The sequence below is a fragment of the Rhizophagus irregularis genome, chromosome 14 (genome assembly GCF_026210795.1).
Source record: "Rhizophagus irregularis chromosome 14, complete sequence".
In the NCBI taxonomy this organism is placed as follows: Eukaryota; Fungi; Glomeromycota; class Glomeromycetes; order Glomerales; family Glomeraceae; genus Rhizophagus; species Rhizophagus irregularis.
The window spans coordinates 267924-291840 of NC_089442.1; the positions used below are offsets into that span (position 1 = coordinate 267924).

Below are 23917 nucleotides of genomic sequence, written 5' to 3' on the forward strand. Positions count from 1 at the left end.
TTCTTCGTCTCCCATCACTTCTTTTTGACTCTCATCACTCCTTATCGTCTCCCATCACTTCTGTTCATCTTCCATCACTCCTCTTCATTTTCCCATCACTTCTTTTCTTCTTCTATCACTCCTTTTACCTCCCATCACTCCTTTTCATCTCTCATCATGTCCTATTTCTCCTTTTTGTTTCCTATCACTTCTCATTACTCTTTTTCATCTTCTATTACTTTCTTCCATTACTCCATTGTTGTTTCGTTTTTTTATTAGCATCTTTCTCCTTGATCATTGTAATTTACTTATCTTTTTTATTTATTGTTATTGTTTTTTTTATTTGTATTGCTTCATTAAAAATAAAGACACCGATTTTTTTCTTTAAAATCGTAAATGTGTGACTTAAATTTTAATATTTGCAAATAAAAATAAAATTTCATTAAATAAGATTATTTGAATAAATGTGTTTGCAAAATTTTTTTAAAAAATATCTTCGCAATAAAATTTTAAGTTTAACCGATCAAAAGTTAAAAAAATCAGCCATCAGCCGATTCGCCCAGGCGACAATCACCCAGGCGACGGTTAGCAATTCCCATGACTAATTATATAAAATTTTTAATGATTAGTAATATTTTTTAGTGATTGGTTTAAGGGTAAAAAAAAAAAATTTCAGTCATCCTGTTAGTCTAATTTGGTAAATAAAATCGTGCGTTATCATGCATGATTTTTTTTTTTTTGGATCAGCTTCCATCCCTGGTTCGTACATTGTTTAACAACAATTAGTTATTGTTTAGCTAATAATGACGTAATAATTCGTTCATTATAACAGCCTTAAACACGATCTTGATTATTGAGTTTATCAAAAAAAAAATTTATTTTTTATTTTTTTTTAAACATAAATAAATAAAAAAAAATAAAAAACTAGCACGACAAACATGGAACGTCAAACTGTTCACAGAGCAATAGGAGAATTAGAAACTTTGCAAAGTGCTATTTTACGTCTGAAAGTTGATAATTTTTCTCAAAGAAAAAGCAAAGATCAATTTATTAGAGAGCATAAAAATCTAGATAATTTATGTGATAAGAATAAATATGTTGTTCATAATATCAAAAAACAAAAGAATTTAACTCTAAATATTCAACTTCGGATATCAATATCAAATTTACGAGTTAATATAAATGTACCCAATAGAAGATTCTTGTTATGTCGAGTGATTTCTAGATTTATAAAAATAGATGCCCTTTTAGCTCTTGTAGAAGATCCTGAGGGTAATGTTGAAAGACTTGCTTTATATAATTGGACAAAGATTCCCGAAGAAGGTCAATCAAATACTAAATCTATCGATGAATCATTTTTACCAATTGGCACTTTACTTGTTATCAAGAATATATCTTATAAATTTGCTACTGGTAATATACCCATAATTCGTTCTGATAATCCTGATGATGTTATCATCGTAGATCATAATAACACGTTGTTTAATGATATAAAATGGTCCACGTCCACAAATGAAAAGGATATTGAAATAAAGAATGTCGATGATTTCCGTCGTCGTGGAAATGATTATTTTGCTTCAAATCATTATATTTCAGCTATTGATGAATATACAGAAGGCATCGAATTGGAGTCACGAAATGTTACTTTACTTTCTAACCGAGCAGAAGCTTACCTTCGATTGGGTCAATTTTATAATGCTCTTGAGGATGCAAAGTTTGCTCTTACGCTTGATCCCAATAATATAAAAGCAGCCTATCGTAAGGGTAAAGCTCTTTGTGGTCTCAAATATTATAAAGAAGCCTCTAATACACTTCAAATTTTAAATAAAAGAATTAAAGGTAATAATACTTTAATTAAACAAATTACGGAACATGCGGAAATGTTATTCTATGAAAACAAAAATGGGAAATATGACTATTTACGTATTATTGATGAATTCTATGAGAGAGCTAAAGTTAAAAAGGATAGTAAGGGTAATGATGTTTGGATTTACGAAGATGGCCCAAGATTAGATCATGCCGATTTTTTAAATGAAAATATTAAGATTGACCTTATAGAAGGAAAAGGAAGAGGTTGGATTGCTAAATGTGACATTCCTGAACTTACTTTGCTGATGGTCTCTAAACCATTAAAATTGGTTTTTAGTAACGAAGCTCATGGAACTATGATAAGTGATGAATCAAATGATGAAATACCAACTGGTGCATATTCATGTTCTGAAGAATTAGCAATATGTATTGCTCATAAACTTTTTGCAGAACCTCATTATTGTCGTGAAGTGTATCAACTTTATACTGGTCTAAATATTAGCATAAATGAAAAAATTGAAAAAATTAATAAGAGATTAGTGAATATTGTAATAATTTTACACGCTATCAAATACAATAGCTTTGGTTTAGGTTATGAAGAGTTTAATCTTGAAACTGAATTAACTGGTGCTGGGCTGTGGATCTTACCTTCTTTTTTTAATCATGCATGTATTGATGAAAATGTAAACCATTTTTTTCTTGGTGATTTGATGTTCTTTCGAACTAATCGGCCTATTTCAAAAGGTGAAGAGCTAATTGTTAATTATAGAGATGCTTCCTTTAGCTATAAGGAACGATCAAGGTATTTAAAAGCTGTAAGCATAGATTGTCAATGTAGAATGTGTAAGTTGGAAAGATCTGAATCACAAGAAATTAAACTTAGAATGGCTAAGCTATTGACAACTTATAATGAATCAATCGAACCAAAATTAAAATCACGTAAGGTTTATCCTTCTCTTATTAAACAATTGGAAGATACAATTGCTGAATTACGTAACCTTCGAAAGGAACATCCAGATCTAGGATTCAATACAATAGTACTTAGTAAAACTCTGGCACATACTTACCGTAAAAATGGAAACAAAGAAAAGGCTCTTTCCATTTTGAAAGAAACATATGATTTATATAAGGCAGTTCGGCCAAAAGATATTCGTCACATCATCCTTAATATTATATATCTCAGTTTAGAACTAAAGTTGGTTGAAGAAGCTAAGAAATGGTTTGATATATTATTGAAAAATATTGTAGAACCAATAATGGGCAAACTTAAGGATGATAAACCTGAATGGAGAAAAGAAGCATTACTTTTGGCAGAAAAAATTTTACCGGAAGTGGCTGAAATTTCAAATAACGTAAGATCTGAACAGTAACAAAGAATTAAACAACGAACGCAAATAGATTAAAAGAAGCGAAAAGAATGTATAAAGAGTATACAATTACTTTATATTGCTGAAACTATGCTGTAAATGCACAAAATACAATATACTATTAAAGATTTATATTCTAAATAAATGAAATAAATGCAAATTCTATATTTCTGCAATTAAAATTATTTCAACTGACTTGTATAAATACGTATCATTAAATTAATTACATCTATTTTGCAATGATATAATCTTTGAATTTTTATAACTATAATTCTTCTTTATACATTCAAAGGAAAACTCATTAAAACATCTAAGTAAACGTTAAACATAGCAGGGAGCTTTAAATATAAATTTTATTATAATTAGACCCTATAAAAAATTGGACATGTTTTTTATAAGGGTTTATACAATTTTTTTTTTAAAAATAATGTATCTAATCTATATAGGGATACAGGAAAATACACAATTCCATATCACAAAAATGCATCATTTACATGATTTGACCATAATTTACACGATTTGGTCAATGAATCTACTGCTTAAATTACAATTTATGAATTTGATCTTAAATAGTATAAAATAATACAGCTACAAAAAAAAATGAAATGTAAGTGACGTAGCTTTAAACATCCCAAACTAGAGGGTTAGAAAATTAATTTTGAGAAATTTATTGTAACATATAGTAGTCCTTTTCTTATACCAAATTCAACACGTATTTGGATCTTTACCAATTACCACTCATTCCATCCTCTGAAAAACTTTTGAAATCGTTTTATTTACAGCGCTGGCTAATTTTTTTTAAAACATTGAATTTATTTAATGATTTAATTCCATCTATAGAAGTAAAAAATTACGGCGAGATATATATTATCTATATTATCTAACTTTTCCGCATCATATGAATTTTATCACTTTTTACAAATTTTTAAAGTAAATTAAAACTAATTATACTACCAATTATTTATACTAAAAGTTGGTAATTGTTCTTTGTACAATGCCGGCTAATTTTTTAAAAAAAGTTTGAATTTATTTAATGACTTATTCCATCTATTTAGAAGAAAAAATATTATATTATCTGATATTTCCGTACTATATAAATTTTGCCATGACTACAATAGTTTTATAAATTTTTAAATTATACTTAATCAGATGAACGCACTTTCCAGACGGAAACAGACGAAGATGTTTAGAAGAACAGGGTATAGCTTAAAAAATTATAGTTTTAATAAATGTAAGTTAAGTTACTGGGTGATAAAGTAAGTTTACTATTATATGACGAATAATGATCACGAAAATAGCGAAAAAAGCTTTGATATTCATTTTTTTTATTAATTTAAAAAGTTTATTTAAGATATTGTTAAGAGTTATACTTTCAATTTATTCAATTTGTTTTTACTAATGTGAAAATTCAAAGTGTTTATAAAAATTAAAAAATATAATTATCACATTTTTTTTCCAACGAATATTGTGGCAAAGTACTTGATATAATTCAATGTATTGAACTATAGTCGAGTAAGCTTGAAAATCAGTAAATAAGCCACATTTAATTGGCATATTATTGATATTATATATGTAGCATAATTCAACTTTTTGATGTTTACAACAATTCATCCGATGAACGCCTTAGGTTTTTACAAAAAAAAATTTTTTTTTTTTTAAATAAGTACCGCGTTTTTTATTGAATTTAATGAACCATAAGGATTTACAATTATTAAAAAACACAGAGTATAGAAAAACAAGTTTTCAATCTCCTATAACTAAGTTTATCCTATCTAAAAATTTAATTTAAGATCTAACTATTTTGTGTATGACCTAAAATTATTTATTTTTTTGTTTTCTTTACCTAAATTTTAAATTGAAACGTGAGAACAAAAAAAAATTTTAATAAATTTCTGCGGATTAATGTTATGTACAGTATATTATGTAAAACATTTTACATTTGGAAGAGTTTATATCAATTTTTAATATGTTCCGTTAAATTTTTTCCTTTTTACAAATAAAATTGAATAGAAAATTTAAATCTTATCTTTGTGCTGTGAATTGAATCTTTGAAAATAACTTTCATATTATTCTTTTACTAGCTATAATTATGGGTAAATTTTATTATGAACTGAATCAATGTTTTGAACTTTAAATGATTATAATGACCTTTTAAATTTTGAAAATTTTAACTCGTTAGGAGCCAAGCCTGTAGAGAGAAATATCACAAAATATTTGTGCGGGTAAAATCTCATAATATAATAAATTCATTGATGATTTTTTTTAATAAATAGTAAGTAGTAACAATATGAGTAAACTTAATTTAACAATAAATCTTTTTTTAACAAATATTAAATACAGTATATAAAAAAAATTTTGTTTTAATAAGTACACAGTGAAATTCGATAAACCGGATCTTCGATAAACCGGATTTGGGCCTAAACCGGACTTTTTTGCTAGAACCAAATCACGTATATTAAAATAGTTTCGATATACCGGAGTTTACTAGTAAAGGCTCTATATTCGCTATAACGGATCAATTTTCTAACCAGCTATAGTAAAAATGATTCGACAAACCGGATCACGTGATAATTAACCAATAAAATTTAAGTAACGTGATGCGGTAAATCTTAATTTTGGCCGGAATTATAAAAATCTTAATTCCGGCCGAAGTTATATATTACTTAAAAACATTTTATATTCATTTTCATGGCCTCTGTGACTTAAAACTAGGTTGAAAATTTAAAATATAGTGTACATTAGTTTTATTAGCATGAATTTTTTTAAAAAAATTCAGTATAATAGATTTTCAATATATCGAGATTTGTTCGCTATACCGGATATCCTGATAAACCGGATATTTTTAGTGGAACCGATAGATTCGGTTTATCGAATTTCACTGTGTATGAACTTTTTTAATAAATAAATATTTATTTTAAATAAATTTGAGACGTTTCTTAACAAGATTTTTTAATACTAAACAAATGTGATCTTTTTTTAACAAATAATTTTTCTTAAAGGTTACCATAATTAAATCATAGTTAATAAGGAATTCTAGTTGGAATCTGACCTGGGTTTCAAATAATGGACTTTTGTGAAATACTCCAATCTAAGAAGACCGTTAAATTAGAAAAGTTATATAGATTTGTTAAATTTAGTAAATCATAAATAATTCTTTTAATCAAAATACAAATAAAATAAATAATTACACAAACATAATATGATATTATTATACTTAATTTTAAGTAGTATGAGCTTAATTAGTTTCATCTATAATAAAAATAGTTTAATTAAAATTTAATAGATCAAAAAAATCACATGCAAGAGTAATCAATCACCTTTTGAATTAATATCAAGTTTAGTAAAATCCATTTTTAAGGAATCTATAAATATTAATTGTTAGCATTTTAAAATAAATTTATATTATTATAGCATGTTATATATATACCTGAATATTCTATCCCATGTAAATCATCATTATCATCAGCATTTTTTGGTTCTGGAAGATTTTTAAAATCTAAAAGTTTACTTGTATAAACTGCTTGAGGATGTGTCACATATGATATACTAGTATCACTAGATATTAAAGGTGATGAAAAAGATAACTTTTTATTAATTTCATCTGTTTCTTTAGCTTGTCCATAAATTACAGACTCCGCTTTATTATTTTGCATAGCTTTCCATAAATCACGAATTATATTAAATAATTCATTTGCATTAGGTCGTTTTAAAGGGTCTGCATCCCAACATTGATTAATAATGTCAAGAATTAATTGAGGAATTTTATAATTTGACTTTGGTCTCAATCCATTACAAATTTTCATTGCTAAGAATTCATCATGAGCTATATCATGATAAGGAGGGAACCCTGTACAAATTTCATATGCAATAATTCCATATCCATAAATATCACTTGCTTGAGTATATTCTTTTCCTCTTAAAACTTCAGGAGCTACATAAGGTAATACTCCATATATTTTTTTATTACTATTTTGAGAGGATTTGACATTTGCTGGTTGACATAATCCCAAATCAGTAATGAAAGCCTGATGGATATTATTGCTTAATATATTCCCACAATGAAAATCTTGATGAATTAATCCTTTATTATGAATATCTTTAAGACCGGTTGCAATACTATGTAAAGTAAACAACATATTCTCCCAACTCATCAAAATGAAGCTGTTATTTAAACGTTGTCTTAAACTATAATCTTTTAATTCCATCACCATCATAAAATCGTTTGTTTTTGGATCTTTGGTAATCCCAAAACAACGAACTGTATAACCAGAACTATGTACTAAAATATTTGATTCAACCTTAAAAGAAAATTATAGTTAGTTTAACATTTATAAAGGCTAATAATACTAAAATCAGTAAAAAAGATCTTACTTCTTTTAAAAAATCTGCTGTAATATCTTGTGAATTATGTAAGCACTTTAAAGCGACTTTTGTTTTACTATCTCGTTTCCATTGATCATTTTCATAATCCCAATCTTCAATACATCCATCTTTCCAAACTGCTTTAAAAGTAGTTCCAAATCCCCCTTTTGCTAAATATTCAACATTTTCAAATTTATCATATTCAATCCACTCTATGATATTGTCCTCATCTTTAGCTTTTAATTGTGCTTTTTGAATAAATTCATCAACGACATGATTTTCACTTGTCCAATTTTTGAAATTTGGTTGAAACACACAATAATTGCAATAATACCTATTTATCCTAAGCCGATTACAATTTCTACATAAACCATTTTTTTTATAACGTTCTTTTAATTCTTTGTCTGTTATTAGTTTATCAATTAACGATTTTTGTTTTTCAGTCAATTTCCGATACTTATCAAAGTCTTTTATTTGTTCAAATACATCATCACTTAGTTTAATTTGATCCATTTTAATAAATAATTTATTAACAAAAAATGTTTTTAATTCTCATTTAAAAGAAAATGAAAAAAAATGAAAAAAGTAATGGTGAAACGACTGAAACGTTATTTATGTTGCAACGATTTCAAGATCGGCAACAAAATTATGGAAAAAAAGACTATTTAAAATGCACAAATGAAACCCAAAAATCTGATCGGCAATTAAATTTATTCAATTTTGGCAAATTACAGTTTTTATTTAAATTCTCCATAATAGGTAAGATGGTTAACTAATTATAGTTAGTATTATATTATTATGGCGAAATTTAAAAAGCTAAACTTTTACGAAATAATATTTTCTGGGAAAATATTCTTGATAAACAAGCAGTATATAAATAATCTAATCACCAATCCATTATTAGACGTAAAAAAACTCATGCATAAATATCAATTTCTAGTCAACAAACTGGAAAAAATAATCATTGAGATTAAAGAAACATAAGGGTAAAGAGCAATGTAACTTTGGAGGGTTGACGCCCTGGGTACAAATATAACGCAGATTTTTATTGAATTTTTTATTTGAAGTTAATAAAACCGCCCAGAATATTCCAGAATAGGATTTGTTTAAATTAAGATTTGTTAAGTGTTAACAAATTAAAATAAACAAAGATTTACCTGGAAATGATTTAACTTCAAGTATTTCTACGAGATTTTTTTTAAAAAAAATTAACTAATTTAAGACACTTCTAAAATGGTAAGCTTGTGTGATCGAATATTCAAAAGAGAATATGGCTAAATGTAATTAGCAAATTTAACAAATTATATAATGAAAGCTTGTTTTGGAAATTATACTAAAAGAAATTAAAAAAAAAATAATTTTGTTAATGATATATCCGTATAATTAAAAAATTTGGTGATATGTTACAATAATTTGATTGGCTGTCGGGGTCATATATACGTTTGATGATTTTCTTTTTTTCTAAAAGAAATACCAAAAAAATAATTCAGTTAATACCATTACAGGGGATTTTCATTATCTTCTGACTAGTGGTTTTCCATATATTCTTTAATGAACCGCTGCGGGTTTGGATTGCTTCATCCTAGTATTGGAAGTAGGAACGATTCTTGGATTAAAGCCTGAAATATTTTGGCTTAGCAAATAGGCCACAAATGAGCCGGGAGAAGGAAAATTGAAAAAATGATTTATTAATAAATAAAATATAAAATATTTAGTACAATAGCTATTTATATAATTAAAAAAGTTGGTTTGAATTGTGTAATGTGTAGTTATGCTGCGTCAAATCTATGGTAGAGAATGCCAACTAGTGAAGTGAATTTATAGAATGAAATGTTAAAACATATCAGCGAGAGAAATTCTTTTATAAACCCAAGGATGAAAATTACGGTCACCTCTTAATGAAAATGAAAAAAAAAAGTTCGGTATGTTGAATTAAAAAGCTTAGAGAATCATTCAGAATTAATAGGAATTTTTTTAAATAAGGTAAACAGTTTATGTAATTTATGTAGCAAATAATTTATTTATTATCTATTGTACAAGTTATTCGATTTAATTTATTAGTTAATTAATGGAAAATTATTCAAAATTTGTATATTCAACTCGAATTACTCAAGATCTGGAATCATTAAATTATGTGGTTACAGACATATATGAATTAGGATTTAATCAGAGATAAATATCATAATTTATATTATTTTACATAATCATTATTCCAATAGATTAAATAATAACAATATCGTATTTAATGAACATAATATGATTCTTTGCGAAAGTCGTTACCGAGTGCGTTATGATAATTCTAAAATTGGCCAGCTTTAGGCTTTAATCCTGCCTAAATTAGCCATTCGATTTTGGCTGAACTGGCAGTCGGATATACAAAAAGTCGTGTCATGTGATTTATTTTGTAGAACGCGGGTCGGCAGTGTCCCGTTACATATAAAAATAGCCGTAACGAAATTATAAAAATAATTTTTACCTTTTTTTGACTTTAATAAATTTTATTCATTTTTAAGAAGTATTGCGAAGATTACATTTTACAACAAATTTAATTCTTTTAAATAATTTTCTTTTCGTACATTTTTAATATACAAACTTTTATTCTCAATTGAAAATCACTTTCAATATAAAGCCATTATTCAATTATATTACATTTTTCCGAAATTTCAAAATTATGAAGTTTGCGTTGATCAAAAAAAAAAAAATAAAAAAAATTAAAATAAAATAAAAAATTCTACATAATAAATATTAGAAAAAATTTTATACACATTTTGATTGAATAATGATACTACCTTCATATATTAATACTTCGAAAGCATCAAATTTTTACATAATTTCATAAAACGAAATGTACAAAAATGGTAAAAGTATCACCATTGACATGACCAAAGTTTCTGCAATAAATACCTCAAAACGTGACATTAACCATCTCATGGAATTTGTATGTTAGTTAAAAATTCTAATGGTAGCATTATAAAAATTGAATAATAGATATGACCCTGTATATATTAAAAGAATATCATAAAATTTTCGTCAAAAATATAAAGTTGAAAGTTAAATACTCAATTAACAACTCTTGTTTCACGTTGTTCAACATTTTAAAAAATTTCTTATTTTTGTTCATAGTTACGTCATCTATCTATGGTTGCAAAATTCACGATCTTTTCTTTTTTTAGTCCAGTCAGTTGATCAAAATCAAATAATCATAATAAATCATGACGTAATTTTTATTTAGCCAATCATAGAATTTTGCAACTTACGGTTAAACTAGAAAACCGAATTTCTTTGTATCACATAATTTTGAGCATGTCACGTAACGTAAATAAATTTGCTTCGTTACATGAAAATTTGGTGTAATAATAATTTTTTTTTTAAAGCCTCCATTTACGTCGATCATGAAATATTTTTTTTTCTTAAAAAAAAAAAAAAAAAAATTCGTCATGGTGTCATTCCAAAATGATATTAAGTGTAAAAACTGTGATGAAATATATACGAATATAAAACATAAATGGTGTAAACCATGTCAAATAAATAAAGTAAATAGTTTTAAAAATAATGTTTCAAATTTTTCAAATTGTAATAGTGAAAATGAAAAAATTAATTATTTCATTCAAGAAACTCAATTAACATTTGAAAGATATGATGATATAATAATTGAATGGATACCATATAGTCAATTTAATAATATCAAAGAAATAAATAAAAGTAATTTTTCTGCAGTATATTCGGCAATATGGAAAGATGGTCCATTACAACATGATGAACATTATGAAGAGTTGAGGAGAGTATCTAATAAACAAGTTATTTTAAAATGTTTATATAATTTTCAAAATATCATTAATGATTTATTATATGAGGTATGAAATTTTTTTAATTTCTTTATAATTTTTATTTAAATACTTTTTCTTATAATAAATTTTATTTTTTATATTTATTATAATATAGGCTAAATTATATTCTATTGAAAGGAAACAAAAATATGATTATCTTAAAATATATGGAATATCTCAAAATCCAGATACAAAAGATTATATTTTAGTTTTTAATGATGGTTATTGTTTAAACTGTGGTGAAATATATACAGATGAAGATAATAAATGGTGTAAACCATGTCAATTAAATAATTTAAAAAATCATTTTGATAATTGGACTAGTGAAAATGAAAAAATCGATGAATTTATTCAAAAAATGCAATTAAAAATCAAATATCATAATGATATAATAATTGAATGGATACCATACAACCAACTTCATGATATCAAAGAAATAAGTAAAAATGATTTTACTGCAGTATATTTAGCGATATGGAAAGATGGCCCATTACAATATAATAAGAATTATGGAGAGTTGAAAAGAGAACATGGCAAAGAAATTGCCATAAAATATTTTTATAATTCTAATTCACAAAATATCAATGATTTTTTATTCGAGGTATGAAATTTCTTATTTTTTTTATAATTAAATTTCAAGTACTTTTTTTTATAATAACCTTACCTTTTCTATATTATATTTTAACAGATTAAATCATATTCTATTGAAATAAATAATTACTATAATAATATTCTTAATATATATGGGATATCTCAAAATCCAGATACAAAAGATTATATTGTAGTTCTTAATAATGGTTATTGTGAAAATTGTAGTGTGATATATACAAAAATATATTATAAATGGTGCAAATCATGTTTATTAAATAATTTAAAAATAAATTTTACAAGCTGGACTAGTGGAAATGAAAAAATTGACGAACTTATTCAAGAAATGCAACTTAAAATTAATAAATGGAATGATATAATAGTTGAATGGATACCATATAACCAGTTTAATGATATTAAAGAAATAAGCAGAAATGATTTTACTGTACTTTATTCAGCAATATGGAAAGATGGTCCATTACAACATAATAATGATGAACGTAATGGAGAGTTGAAAAGAATTCCTGATAAAGGGGTTGCTTTAAAATGTTTATGTAATTCACAAGGTCTTATTAATAATGAATTTTTAAGTGAGGTATGAATTGTCTAATTACTTTGTAATTTAATTTAAGTATGCTTTATTTAATAATTTTTTTTTATATTTTAAAGATTAAATCATATTCTATTGAAATTGCTAAAGACGATAATATTCCTGGTATAATACATGGAATGACTCAAAAACGAGATGAAAATATTCTTAATATATATGGAATATCTCAAAATCCAAATACAAAAGATTATATTATAGTTCTTAATAATGGATATTGTGAAAAATGTGGAGAAATATATACAAATATAAAGAAAAAATGGTGTAAAACGTGTCAATTAAATAATTTCAAAAAATATTTTTCATATGGAACTAGTACAAATGAAAAAATTGGTAATTTCATCCAAGAAATGCAACTTAAAATAAATAAATGGGATGATATAATAGTTGAATGGATACCATATAACCAGCTTAATAATATTAAAGAAATGGGTAATATTGGTTATACCACAATATATTCAGCAATATGGAAAGATGGTCCATTACAAATTGATAAACATTATGGAATATTGAAAAGAATATCTGATAAAAAAATTACTTTAAGATATTTACATAATTCACGAAATATTACAGATAATTTTTTAAATGAGGTAAAAGTTTTTTTTCTTAAAATTATTTATTTTTTTTCAATATAGTAATTTTTTCTTTATTTAAGTAGGTTGTTAAAGAATTCTTTATTGAAAAAGGTCGATCTCCTAACATATTTGGGATATCTCAAAATCCAGGTACAAAAGATTACATTATAGTTCTTAATAATAATTATTGTGAAAATTGTAATAAAATTTATACACATAAAAGTTATAAATGGTGTAAACAGTGTCAATTGAATAATTTAAGAAAAAGTTTTATAAATTGGACCAGTGGTAATGAAAAAATTGATGATTTTATTCAAGAAATACAATTAAAAATTAAAGAATATGATGATATAATATTTGAATGGATACCATACAATCAATTTAATGATATTAAAGAAATAAATAAAAATGATACTTTTGCAATATATTCAGCAATATGGATAAGAGGTCCATTAAAGTATAATAGATTTTATAATAAGTTGTTAAGACATTCACATTTTAAAAAAGTTTCATTGAAATATTTTTATAATTTACAGAATATTATTGATGAGGTATGAATTTAAACTTTTTTTAATTTTTTTTTTAATTATTTTTATATAATATTTTATTTTATTCCTTTATAGATTAAATCATATTCCATCAATACATTTAATGGTATTCAGAAAATATATGGAATATCTCAAAATTCAGATACAAAAGATTATATTATAATATTTCAAGATGGTCGTTGTGAAAATTGTGGTGAAATACGTACAGGTAATTATAAATGGTGTAAACCATGTCAAATAAATAATTTAAAACAAAATTTTGTAAACTGGACTAGTAAAAATAAGGAAATTGATGAATTAATTCAGAAAATGCAATTAAAAATTGATAAACATAATAATATAACTGAATGGATATCATACAATCAATTTTATAATATTAAAAAGATAAGTGAAGATAGTTTAACTATAATATATTTAGCAATATGGATGGAAGGTCCATTACATTATAATAAGAATTATGAAGAGTTAATAAGAATACCTAATGAAAAAGTTGCTTTAAAATATTTATGTAATTCACAAGATATTAACAATGATTTTTTAAATGAGGTATGAATTTATTATTATTATTTTTTTTTTAATTTAATTAAATGCTTAATTAATATATAATTAATATATAATTAATATATAATTCTTTATTATTAGATTAGAAAATATTCTAATAGTAATGATAAAGAAACTCTTGATTTGTATGGAATATCTCAAAATCCAGATACAAAAGATTATATTATAGTAATTCAAGATGGTTATTGTAAAAACTGTAGTAAAATATATACAAGTATAAAGAAAAAATGGTGTAAACCATGTCAAATAAATAATTTAAAACAAAATTTTACAAACTGGACCAGTGGAAATAAAGAAATTGATAATTTAATTCAAGAAATGCAATTAAAGATTAATAAATATAATGATATAATAGTTGAATGGATACCATATAATCAATTTAATAATATTAAAGAAATAGGTAAAGGTGGTTTTGCTATAGTATATTCAGCAATATGGAAAGATGGTCCATTATATTATGATGATAAATATTATAAAGAATTAAAAAGAATACCTAATAAGAAAGTTGCTTTGAAATGTTTAAATAATTCACAAAATATTAATAATGAATTTTTAAATGAGGTATGAATTCATTTTTAACCATGTTTTATCTTATTATCTTTTTAAATTTGACAAAATGTACATTATTTATTTTTATCAGATTAAAGAGTATTCTATCAGTTATAATGATAGAATTATTAGTTTATATGGAATATCACAAAATCCAGATACAAAAGATTATGTTATGGTTCTTAATTATGCAGATGGCGGTACTATTAATAATTTTATTTATATTAATATAGATTGGTATTGGTTTGAAAGATTATGGGTATTGAATAATATTATTGAAGGTCTTAAAAACATTCATAAAAATAATATGGTTCATCGTGATTTTCATACAGGAAATATATTATCACTTACTCGTGGATATTATTCTAAATCAGGAAATTCGGCTAGTGATGTATATATTTCAGATATGGGATTATGTGGAGAAGTTGGTAATATAGATGGAAATAAAATTTATGGAGTTATGCCTTATGTAGCTCCTGAAGTATTAAAAGGCAAACCCTACACTCAAGCAGCAGATATATACAGTTTTGGTATGATTATGTATTTTGTAGCAACTAAAAGACAACCTTTCGCAAATTATGCTCATGATAATATATTAGCATTAAATATATGTAATGGAAATAGACCTAAAATCAATGAAAATGAAGCTCCAAAATGTTATATTGATTTAATGAAAAGGTGTTGGGATTCAAATCCAAATAATAGGCCAAGTGCTATTGAAGTAGGTGAATTCATTAGATTATTCCGATCTAGAAAAAATGAGGAAATTGAAAAGCAATTTATCGAAGCAGAAGAATATAGAAAAACAAATCTTTTATCTGTAGAAAATATCCAATCAACTACTCATCATCCACAAGCTTACTATACTTCTCGATTACTCAATTCATATACCAAAGATCTTTCAAAATATGATAATATCAACAATAATTCAGTAGAAATTGTTGATTTTACAATGTATGTTACATCTTTTTTTTTTATTTTTTTTATATATATATAAAAGATTTTTTAAGATTATCTATTTTATAGGATATCAGCTGATGATGAGGATAAGTATAAATAATCAAGAGAAAAAGAAAAATTTAGAAAATATTATTTTCCGAATTTTGTTGAAATATGAAGCTGAATGTGACACAATACTAGAACAACATTTGAATTTTTTTTTTATTATTTTATTCATTAATTATATCTGTTTATTTAAATATTTTATTTTATAGTTTTTGTTCAACACTGATTATAGAGTACATGTAAAGTTATCTATTTTGCATAAATAAAATCAATTTGTAATCGAACATATAAAATCATAATATTATAGGACGAATTGTCATATAAATTTAATAATTTATTGCTCTTTTTTTATTTTTCAGGGGGAACAAACTGTTTTTACTTAAGGAGCAGCTCAAGCACAGTTTTGGATGATTTTCAGCTTGGGCTCAGTTTGTAACGGCTTAAGCTGCCCTATAAAAAATTTTTCAGGAAAATGATCACGTGTCTGAGTTTCTTTGGAATAAAAACTAGAAAAAGGATCATTTATCGGAATTTTTCCCGATTTTTTTTATAGGGCTGACTTCAACTGACATCTGCAAGTTTATTCGCCTTATCCAAATTAGGATCATAAACAGATAATTTCTGATCATTCTGGGTAGTTGTAACAATTTCTTTATTAGGGCTGGATCCTATCCAAATTATTGACAATTTGTTGCGAACTCATGCGAAGTTACAATAAAGTCACGTGATTTTTCTAGTGTGACTGCCTTGGGGTTTTCTTTCTCTTTACCCTTCGTTTGAGGAAAGGACTGTAGGTGTCCTTCACAATATCCCTTTCGATAGCCATAGCTTGTTCCGCCTTCCGATCTTTAATTGTTTCTTAGAAGTATGTTGTTGGGTTTCCAAATATTTTCGTATTGGATTTGTGTCTGCGCCTTATTACTGCATATTGCGGATTTGTATGATTACCTAATTTATCAAATTAGCTACGACGCAGTTATGGTAAATTGTGGCACTACAATGCTCATTAACAACTTTTTGTCATATGCATAAATTTTTTTAGTTGACAACAATTAGGATAACAATATGAATATGAACGTTCAGTTAATGATTTTATTTTTTCGAAAATTCATTGATTTAAGTTTTTTTAAAATAGAACATAGATTTTACATAAATTTACATATTCTAATTAGAATTTTATATAAATATTGTGAATCTACATCCCATGGATGGTAAATTGGATCTGAGGGGGAACTCTTTCTGACGATCATTCTGCCCAAATTTTCAGCGGAAGGAAAAACGTCTTTTACGAGTCTTTTTATTAATAAAACCCAAATAAAAAACCTCAAAAATGGAGTCAGCATACAAATTTACAGAATATAGATATAGGTTTCTGAAAGAAACAAAAAATATTTTCAGTGCGGACTCAAGGACCACAGCAAAAAGCCAAGAAAGAGTACCAAAAGACGGCGGTCTCAGCAAAACTGAACAAAACTTCCTGGAGTCAATACGGAACGACGCTGTACGCAGAAAAGAAACTATTAAAGACATAGTTTTAAAGTGTTCAGCAACGTCTTTCGACGTCTATATAGATGAAATAAAAAGACTCTCATGGGAAAATTCAAAATTGCGAGAAGAACTGCGGAAGAAGGATCACGTGATGGACAGAAAAGTAAATGAGGAGAAACAACAAGCACGAATAATATCGCAGAAAAATGAGCAAATAAGGAAAATTTCGCAAGAAGTAGAGAAAACGAGATCAGAACTAAAAAAGGTTAAAACTGGCGTTAACAAAGAAGTTGATCAGCTGAAGAAATCCAAAAAAGGAAGATCGACATCAAACAGGAGAAAATGGGAAGAAATTGTAGAGATACCAGTTTTACCCGAAAATATTAGTAATGATCAGCAGGCCAAGGAGGCACGTGACATATTTTTCTACGATATACCAAAATATTGGAGTGAAGATGATGTAAGAACAAATCTGATGAAGATAGGAACGGTTTATAGACTGCAAATTCGTGGACAATACAAATACAAAACCGTTAAGGCAAAAATCGCTTTGAACGAAAACTTCGAAAAAACGTTCTTGGAGGGACATTTCGGTATTTGTATTAGCAAAAACTTTATCAGATGGTACGACGCGAAACTAGGTTTGAAAGGACGACAAGAGCGGGATCAATGGCAGACTGTGAGAGACCTAACTAACGAGGAAATGGAATCCATAAAGAAGGGAAACACATACGACTTCACGAAAAAACTGCAACAAACTTTCAAGACAGCGTTCATTAAAATTATCAAAATCACAAAAAATTGGAAAGTGATTGGGTATTTCAAGAACCTCAAAGAAATGGAAGAAGCAGTGGAGGATTCATGCACACAAGGAGATATTAATAGAGTTTGGCTTGTGAGAAACAAGAAGACGATATATAAAGATGGTGATGCTAAGACAAGGGCGAAGAAACTACAAGAGAAGATAGTTCAAGAAAAGGTTATAGCTACAGAAAATAGAACGAGATCACCTTCACGGCTGGACAGTGAACCGAAGACACCTATCACACCACCGGAGAGAATTTACAGAGAATTAGGGAACTTCGCTTCACGAAAAGAAAGCTTGCTGCATCCATCAAAAGAAGAAAAGCCAGTAAGGATAAGCAAGACGCCAGACGAAAATGAAGTTGTCGAGATGATCAAAAACTGGAGAGTAGGAGAAGAGAATACTCAAGATCATAATGACACTTCAGAAAACAAGAGGAAACAACTGAAGAAAGATAACGTAGTGCCTGAAGAAGTGGTTGATATCATAAAAGATTACAGAACAATGAACAAAATTAAATATGTTCAGTATCAAGAATCAGACCACAATGATAGTTTAGTTGACAAATTAATGGAAGTTAAAGATGTCTTCGATCAAACGTCCAACGAAATGGAATGGGAAAGAATCAATACAGAGGCCTTGTATGCGGTGAGCATGGAGAACTCGATAGATTCACTATCGAGAGCTAAAGAATGGGCCTTGGAGAAAAACAATTTTTTCCTATTAGGACAGAAAATTATCAGTTTAGCAGAAAAATCAAAAATATTCCAAGAATATACGACCCTGAATGATAATTTTAAACAAAGATTGGAGAATGAAAATCGCTACCAGGATGAAAAGAAAACTGGAGAAAAGAGACCAATTCTAGAATCACCGAGCAAATGGAGCGACTTAGAGGATGGAGAAGAAAAAAATAAAGCTTTCACTGCAATGCATAAAGAACGGAGGCAACGAGAGCAACTCATATCCTTTTTGCCAGCGGCCATCTATGGAATTGAAGAAGATTTAGAAGAAGAAGAGGAAGAGGAAGAAGTAGTAGAACCAGAAGCATCACCATCAAAGAAGAAAGGTGGAAAGAAAAAAAAGAAGAAGAAGAATAGCAAGAAGTGAAGAGTTAAAAACTTTTAATCGAAGTCACATGATATACGTTAAAAAATTTTTTCCGATAACAAAATAAAAAAATTTAGCTTTTCTCTTTTATGACAGTAGGATAGTATACTAACTTTTATTTTTGTAGGATAAGGAAGATTAGGTGGAATAAATCTGGTTGGGTGTGGGGACATTACGACTCATCTTTAGGGGCTGCCATATGCGCAGTACCCAACATTATTACATATTTCATCCTTTTTTCCTACACATTAAAGTAGATTGTAACTAGTTAGGTCTCACAAATTTTATTTTGCTTTTATTACCGGGTATAGTATTTATTTTATATTCTTTCTGTAATGCATTTTTTTTTTCCTTTGTTCGAAAATTACTCTGTTATAGGGTTGACATGTGCTCGACACAGTTGGCTCTAGGTATCTTTGCTATTAGAGTGTATAATTTATTTATCGAAATTCTAATAAAGATGCATTACAGTTTTAAAAAATAAAAAAAAAAAAAGAATCTACATCCCATGGCTTCGCTGATGATTTATGGAAGACGGACTTAATTTAATTTCATAACTTTTCTATTTGAATAAACATAAAGAGAACAAATCAAACAATTTCGTAAAGCTTCAGAATCATTTATTATTAGTTACATGTCTAAGTTATGCAAATTCTACAAAGGTTCACGAAAATTTACAACAGATAATAAATTTTTTTATAAAATTAGGTTGTATCTTTCTCGTCTCGTTTCATCACTTTTGTCTACCTTCTGCTTTTATTTTTTTTTATTTCATCCATAATCTCTTGTATTACTTATTATTTGTTATGGAAGAATTAAAATCTGTGACAATATATTTGGGTAAATAAAAGATTTTGGATATTGTTCAGCTTGTGTAAATTTATAAAATTTGAAATACACGGAGAAACCATAATATCGTACCAATTAATGTTAAAGATTAGGACTGAATATTTAATGAACTAGTACGCAACGAATCCATGTAATTATCATTTGTATAATTTATAACATCTTGACAAAAAATATTTTTTTGTATTGCATCCAAAATAAATTATAAGCCACAAGTATTTTACAAAAATGATAAAAAGTATGCATTTAATAAAAACATACCACTCTAACTCAGGCTAATAAAGTATCAAAACTCAAAGTATTATTATATTATAAGCAAATTTTGATTGATGATTTAATGTTTTAAATTATAATGATGTTTGTATAGGAAAAATAAATAAGTAATAAAATGAACGCTAAATCTATCTATTTAGGTTTCATATGCTAGGAAAGCAAGGATTTTATTTAAAAATAACGTATTAAACATTAAAAAAACGATTTTTTAGAATATTATTAAAAATGACGAACCATCATACATAACAGTGAAATATAGGAATAATATGAACATGTTATAAATTTGATATACTAATTTTTTACCTAAACTCTCATTTCTGCTCGTATAACAAGATAATGGATGATTTTTGGTAATTGGTTCATTGACTAAAAAGTATAGATTAATAAATTAAATAAAATTAGACTTTTCACACTCATTAAAAATAAAAAAATATGAATTTAACTTAGTTTGAGTTTATAGTATAAAGTGTGTAAGAGTCAGTTTATCAGAACGCACTAAAAAAAAGGAGAAAAGAAACCCTCCAAAATTTATATTTGAAGTATCATCAGATCAACCATTTTTAAAAACGGCTAAGATCTTAAAGTTTTATATCATGCACAATTGCATGACTATCATTTTTCTCAGTTATGAGCTACATCAATAAAAAATTTTTTTTATTCGAGTACGACTATGAAAATTCATTTATTTCATATTTCATGATCTCTAACTAATGATCACAATTATATATATACATATATATTTTTTAATTTTAGAGACGAGAAGTATGTTAGATAGTATTTCTGGTAATTTTGTAGGTTCAATATGAAATTTTTAAACGCTGTATAGAATTGCTTTGGTCATTATCATAAATTTTGAATAGTTTGTAGAAAAATCTGGCGTAAAAACAAGGCATTATTGATTCTTTCGGTCGTACACAAATTTTTTTTTGGTCTCCCAATTTTTCTTATCCTTCCGATCCGTAGGCGAAGTTTTCGATTCCTACAGAATTAGACGCTTTTCCTTTTATAAAAAATTATAATAAAAAATTAACTTTTTTTTTCGTACACGAATTTTTTTTTTTATCTCCTGATTCTTCTGATCCATTCCGATCTGTAGGCGAAGTTCTCGATTCCTATGAAACAAAAAAAGATTTGAACACAAAAAATTTGATTTCTACAAAACTAAAAAAAGAAATAAATCATCTCAATTTTTCCGATTTCTTGATTTCAATCATTAGCATTATAATTTTTGCATTTAATATCATTTTATTTTATAGCTTTTCAGTTTATATACTACATTTTTCCAGCTTTTTATGTTTTTAATTTTGTTTTTAAAAAAAAAGTTCTTGCTTTGATAATTTACAATCTAAATAAAAAACAAACCTTTTTTTATCCTTTTCAATTTATTCATTCTCTTGTAGATAAATAAATCATGTAAATATCTTTTCTATAGATAGTTTTTTAGTAAATAAATTTTAATAAATTTAAAGGTAATTTTATTCAATAAACAGTAAAAATAAGAAAATTTTTTTTAGTAAGTAAATACAATATAAAAAATTTTTTAAAGTAAATATGAAATTTATTTTAATAAGTAAATACAAAGATATTTTCTAGTAAGTAATATAAAGGTTTTTTAATAAATAAATGTGAAGATTTTTTTTAATAAATGGCTTTTTTACTCAAGGGTACCATAATATGAGATTCTGGTTGGGATCTGGACCGGACTGGGCCGGATTTCAAAAAATAGACTTTGTGCAGGACTCCAGTCTAGACTCTAGAACATTAAATTAGAAAATTTATATCAATTGTTAAATTTAAATCATAAAAAATTCCTTCAATCTCTTCTCACCAAGTAAAAAAATACAAATAAAATTAGATAATTACATAATAAACATAGATATCTATTTAAAGTAATCTGAGCTTAATTACTTTCATCTATAATAAAATAAATAATTCAATTTAATTAAAATCTAATAGATCAAAAAAATCACATGTAAAAAGTAATTACCTTTAGAATTAAGATCAAGTTTAGTAAAATCCATTTTTAAAGAATCTATAAATATTAGTTGTTAGCATCATAAAAAATTTATGTCATTATAGAAAAGTATATAGTATGTTTACCTGAATATTCTAAATCATCATTTTTGTCAGCATTTTTAGGTTCTGGAAGATTTTTAAAATCTAAAAGTCTACTCGTGTAAACTGCTTGAGGATGTGTTATATATGATATAGCACCAGTAGTTATTAAAGGTGATGAAAAAGATAACCTTTTATTGATATCATCTGCTTCTCTAATTTGCTCATAAATTACAGAATCCTCTTTATTTTCCTTAATAGCATCCCATAAATCCCAAATAGACTCATCTAATTTACGTACATCAGGTCGTTTTAAAGGGTCAGCATCCCAACATTGATTAATAATGTCAAGAATTAATTGAGGAATTTTATAATTTGACTTTGGCCTCAACCCTTTACAAATTTTCACTGCTAAGAATTCATCATGAGCTATATCATGATAAGGAGGGAACCCTGTACAAATTTCGTATGCAATGATTCCATATCCATAAATATCACTTGCTTCTGTATATTTTTTTCCTCTTAAAACTTCTGGTGCCACATAAGGTAATACTCCATATATTTTTTTATTACTATTTTGAGGAGATTTGACATTTGCTGGTTGACATAATCCCAAATCAGTAATAAAAGTATTTCCGTCAAAATTGCTTAATATATTTCCACAATGAAAATCATGATGAATAAGTCCATTATAATGAATATCTTTAAGACCAATTGAAATATTAATTAAACTATTTAACTTTTGCCTCCAATTCAATGAAATGAAGTTGTTATTTAAATGTTGTCTTATACTACCATTTTTTAATTCCATCACCATCATAAAATTATTTGTTTTTGGATCTTTAGTAATACCAAAACAACGAACTATGAAACTACTACCTTTAAATACTAAAATATTTAATTCAACCTTAAAAGAAAATTATAGTTAGTTTAACATTTATGAAGGCTAATGAAGATTCATAAGAAAATATCTTACTTCTTTAAAAAATCTGCTGTAATATCTTGTGAATTATGTAAGCACTTTAAAGCGACTTTTGTTTTACCTATTCTTTCCAAGTGCAATTTTTTATTTTTAGAAGTCAATCCCCAAGGACCATCTTTCCAAACTGCTTTAAAAGTAGTTCCAAATCCCCCTTTTGCTAAATATTCAACATTTTCAAATTTATCATATTCAATCCACTCTATGATATTGTCCTCATCTTTAGCTTTTAATTGTGCTTTTTGAATAAATTCATCAACGACATGATTTCCACTCGTCCAATTTTTGAAATTTTGTTGAAAATGATTAGAAACACATGGATGACAATAATAAGAACTAGTATTAAACTGCTTACAAATTTTACATAAACCATTATATTCATAACGTTCTTTTAATTTTTTGTCTGTTATTAGTTTATCAATTAACGATTTTTGTTCTTCAGTCAAATTACAATGTTTGAAGTCTTTTATTTGTTCAAACACATCATCACTTAATTTAATTTCATCCATTTTAATAAATAATTTTTTTAACAAAAAATATGATGTTATTAACTCGTATGTAAAAATTATTAAAAAATAATAAAG

The 23917-nt window shown here is 26.1% G+C and overlaps 5 protein-coding genes across 5 annotated transcripts; 2 read left to right on the top strand and 3 right to left on the bottom strand.

Annotated features, from left to right (window-relative positions):
* Positions 1-873: 873 nt before the first annotated feature.
* Positions 874-3312, top strand: OCT59_005780 (uncharacterized protein). Its single transcript, XM_066140830.1, has one exon. The coding sequence runs from the start codon at positions 918-920 to the stop codon at positions 3156-3158; it is 2241 nt and encodes a 746-aa protein (XP_065997677.1). The 5' UTR covers positions 874-917; the 3' UTR covers positions 3159-3312.
* Positions 3313-6390: 3078 nt separating this feature from the next.
* Positions 6391-8030, bottom strand: OCT59_005781 (uncharacterized protein; the record flags this gene model as incomplete). Its single annotated transcript, XM_066140831.1, has 6 exons — positions 6391-6404; positions 6473-6517; positions 6583-6870; positions 7261-7453; positions 7527-7687; positions 7889-8030. The coding sequence occupies 6 exons, from the start codon at positions 8028-8030 to the stop codon at positions 6391-6393; spliced, it is 843 nt and encodes a 280-aa protein (XP_065997678.1).
* Positions 8031-10954: 2924 nt separating this feature from the next.
* On the top strand, positions 10955-15832 carry OCT59_005782 (uncharacterized protein; the record flags this gene model as incomplete). The annotated part of the gene is made up of 13 exons (XM_025323538.2): positions 10955-11027; positions 11235-11371; positions 11460-11945; positions 12033-12141; positions 12391-12527; positions 12602-13129; positions 13198-13665; positions 13738-13870; positions 14081-14208; positions 14305-14404; positions 14579-14784; positions 14864-15726; positions 15799-15832. The coding sequence occupies 13 exons, from the start codon at positions 10955-10957 to the stop codon at positions 15830-15832; spliced, it is 3402 nt and encodes a 1133-aa protein (XP_025175939.2).
* Positions 15833-22199: 6367 nt separating this feature from the next.
* OCT59_005783 (uncharacterized protein) lies at positions 22200-23171 on the bottom strand (the record flags this gene model as incomplete). Its single annotated transcript, XM_066140832.1, has 4 exons — positions 22200-22213; positions 22287-22331; positions 22400-22642; positions 23150-23171. 4 exons carry the CDS (start codon positions 23169-23171, stop codon positions 22200-22202), a joined length of 324 nt encoding a protein of 107 aa, XP_065997679.1.
* An 80-nt stretch (positions 23172-23251) lies between these two features.
* OCT59_005784 (uncharacterized protein) lies at positions 23252-23842 on the bottom strand (the record flags this gene model as incomplete). The annotated part of the gene is made up of 3 exons (XM_066140833.1): positions 23252-23261; positions 23331-23493; positions 23785-23842. 3 exons carry the CDS (start codon positions 23840-23842, stop codon positions 23252-23254), a joined length of 231 nt encoding a protein of 76 aa, XP_065997680.1.
* Positions 23843-23917: the final 75 nt, after the last annotated feature.

Bases quoted from the DNA above. Each gene is read 5' to 3' on its own strand.
- OCT59_005780 (XM_066140830.1), top strand. From the start codon at position 918: ATGGAACGTCAAACTGTTCACAGAGCAATAGGAGAATTAGAAACTTTG.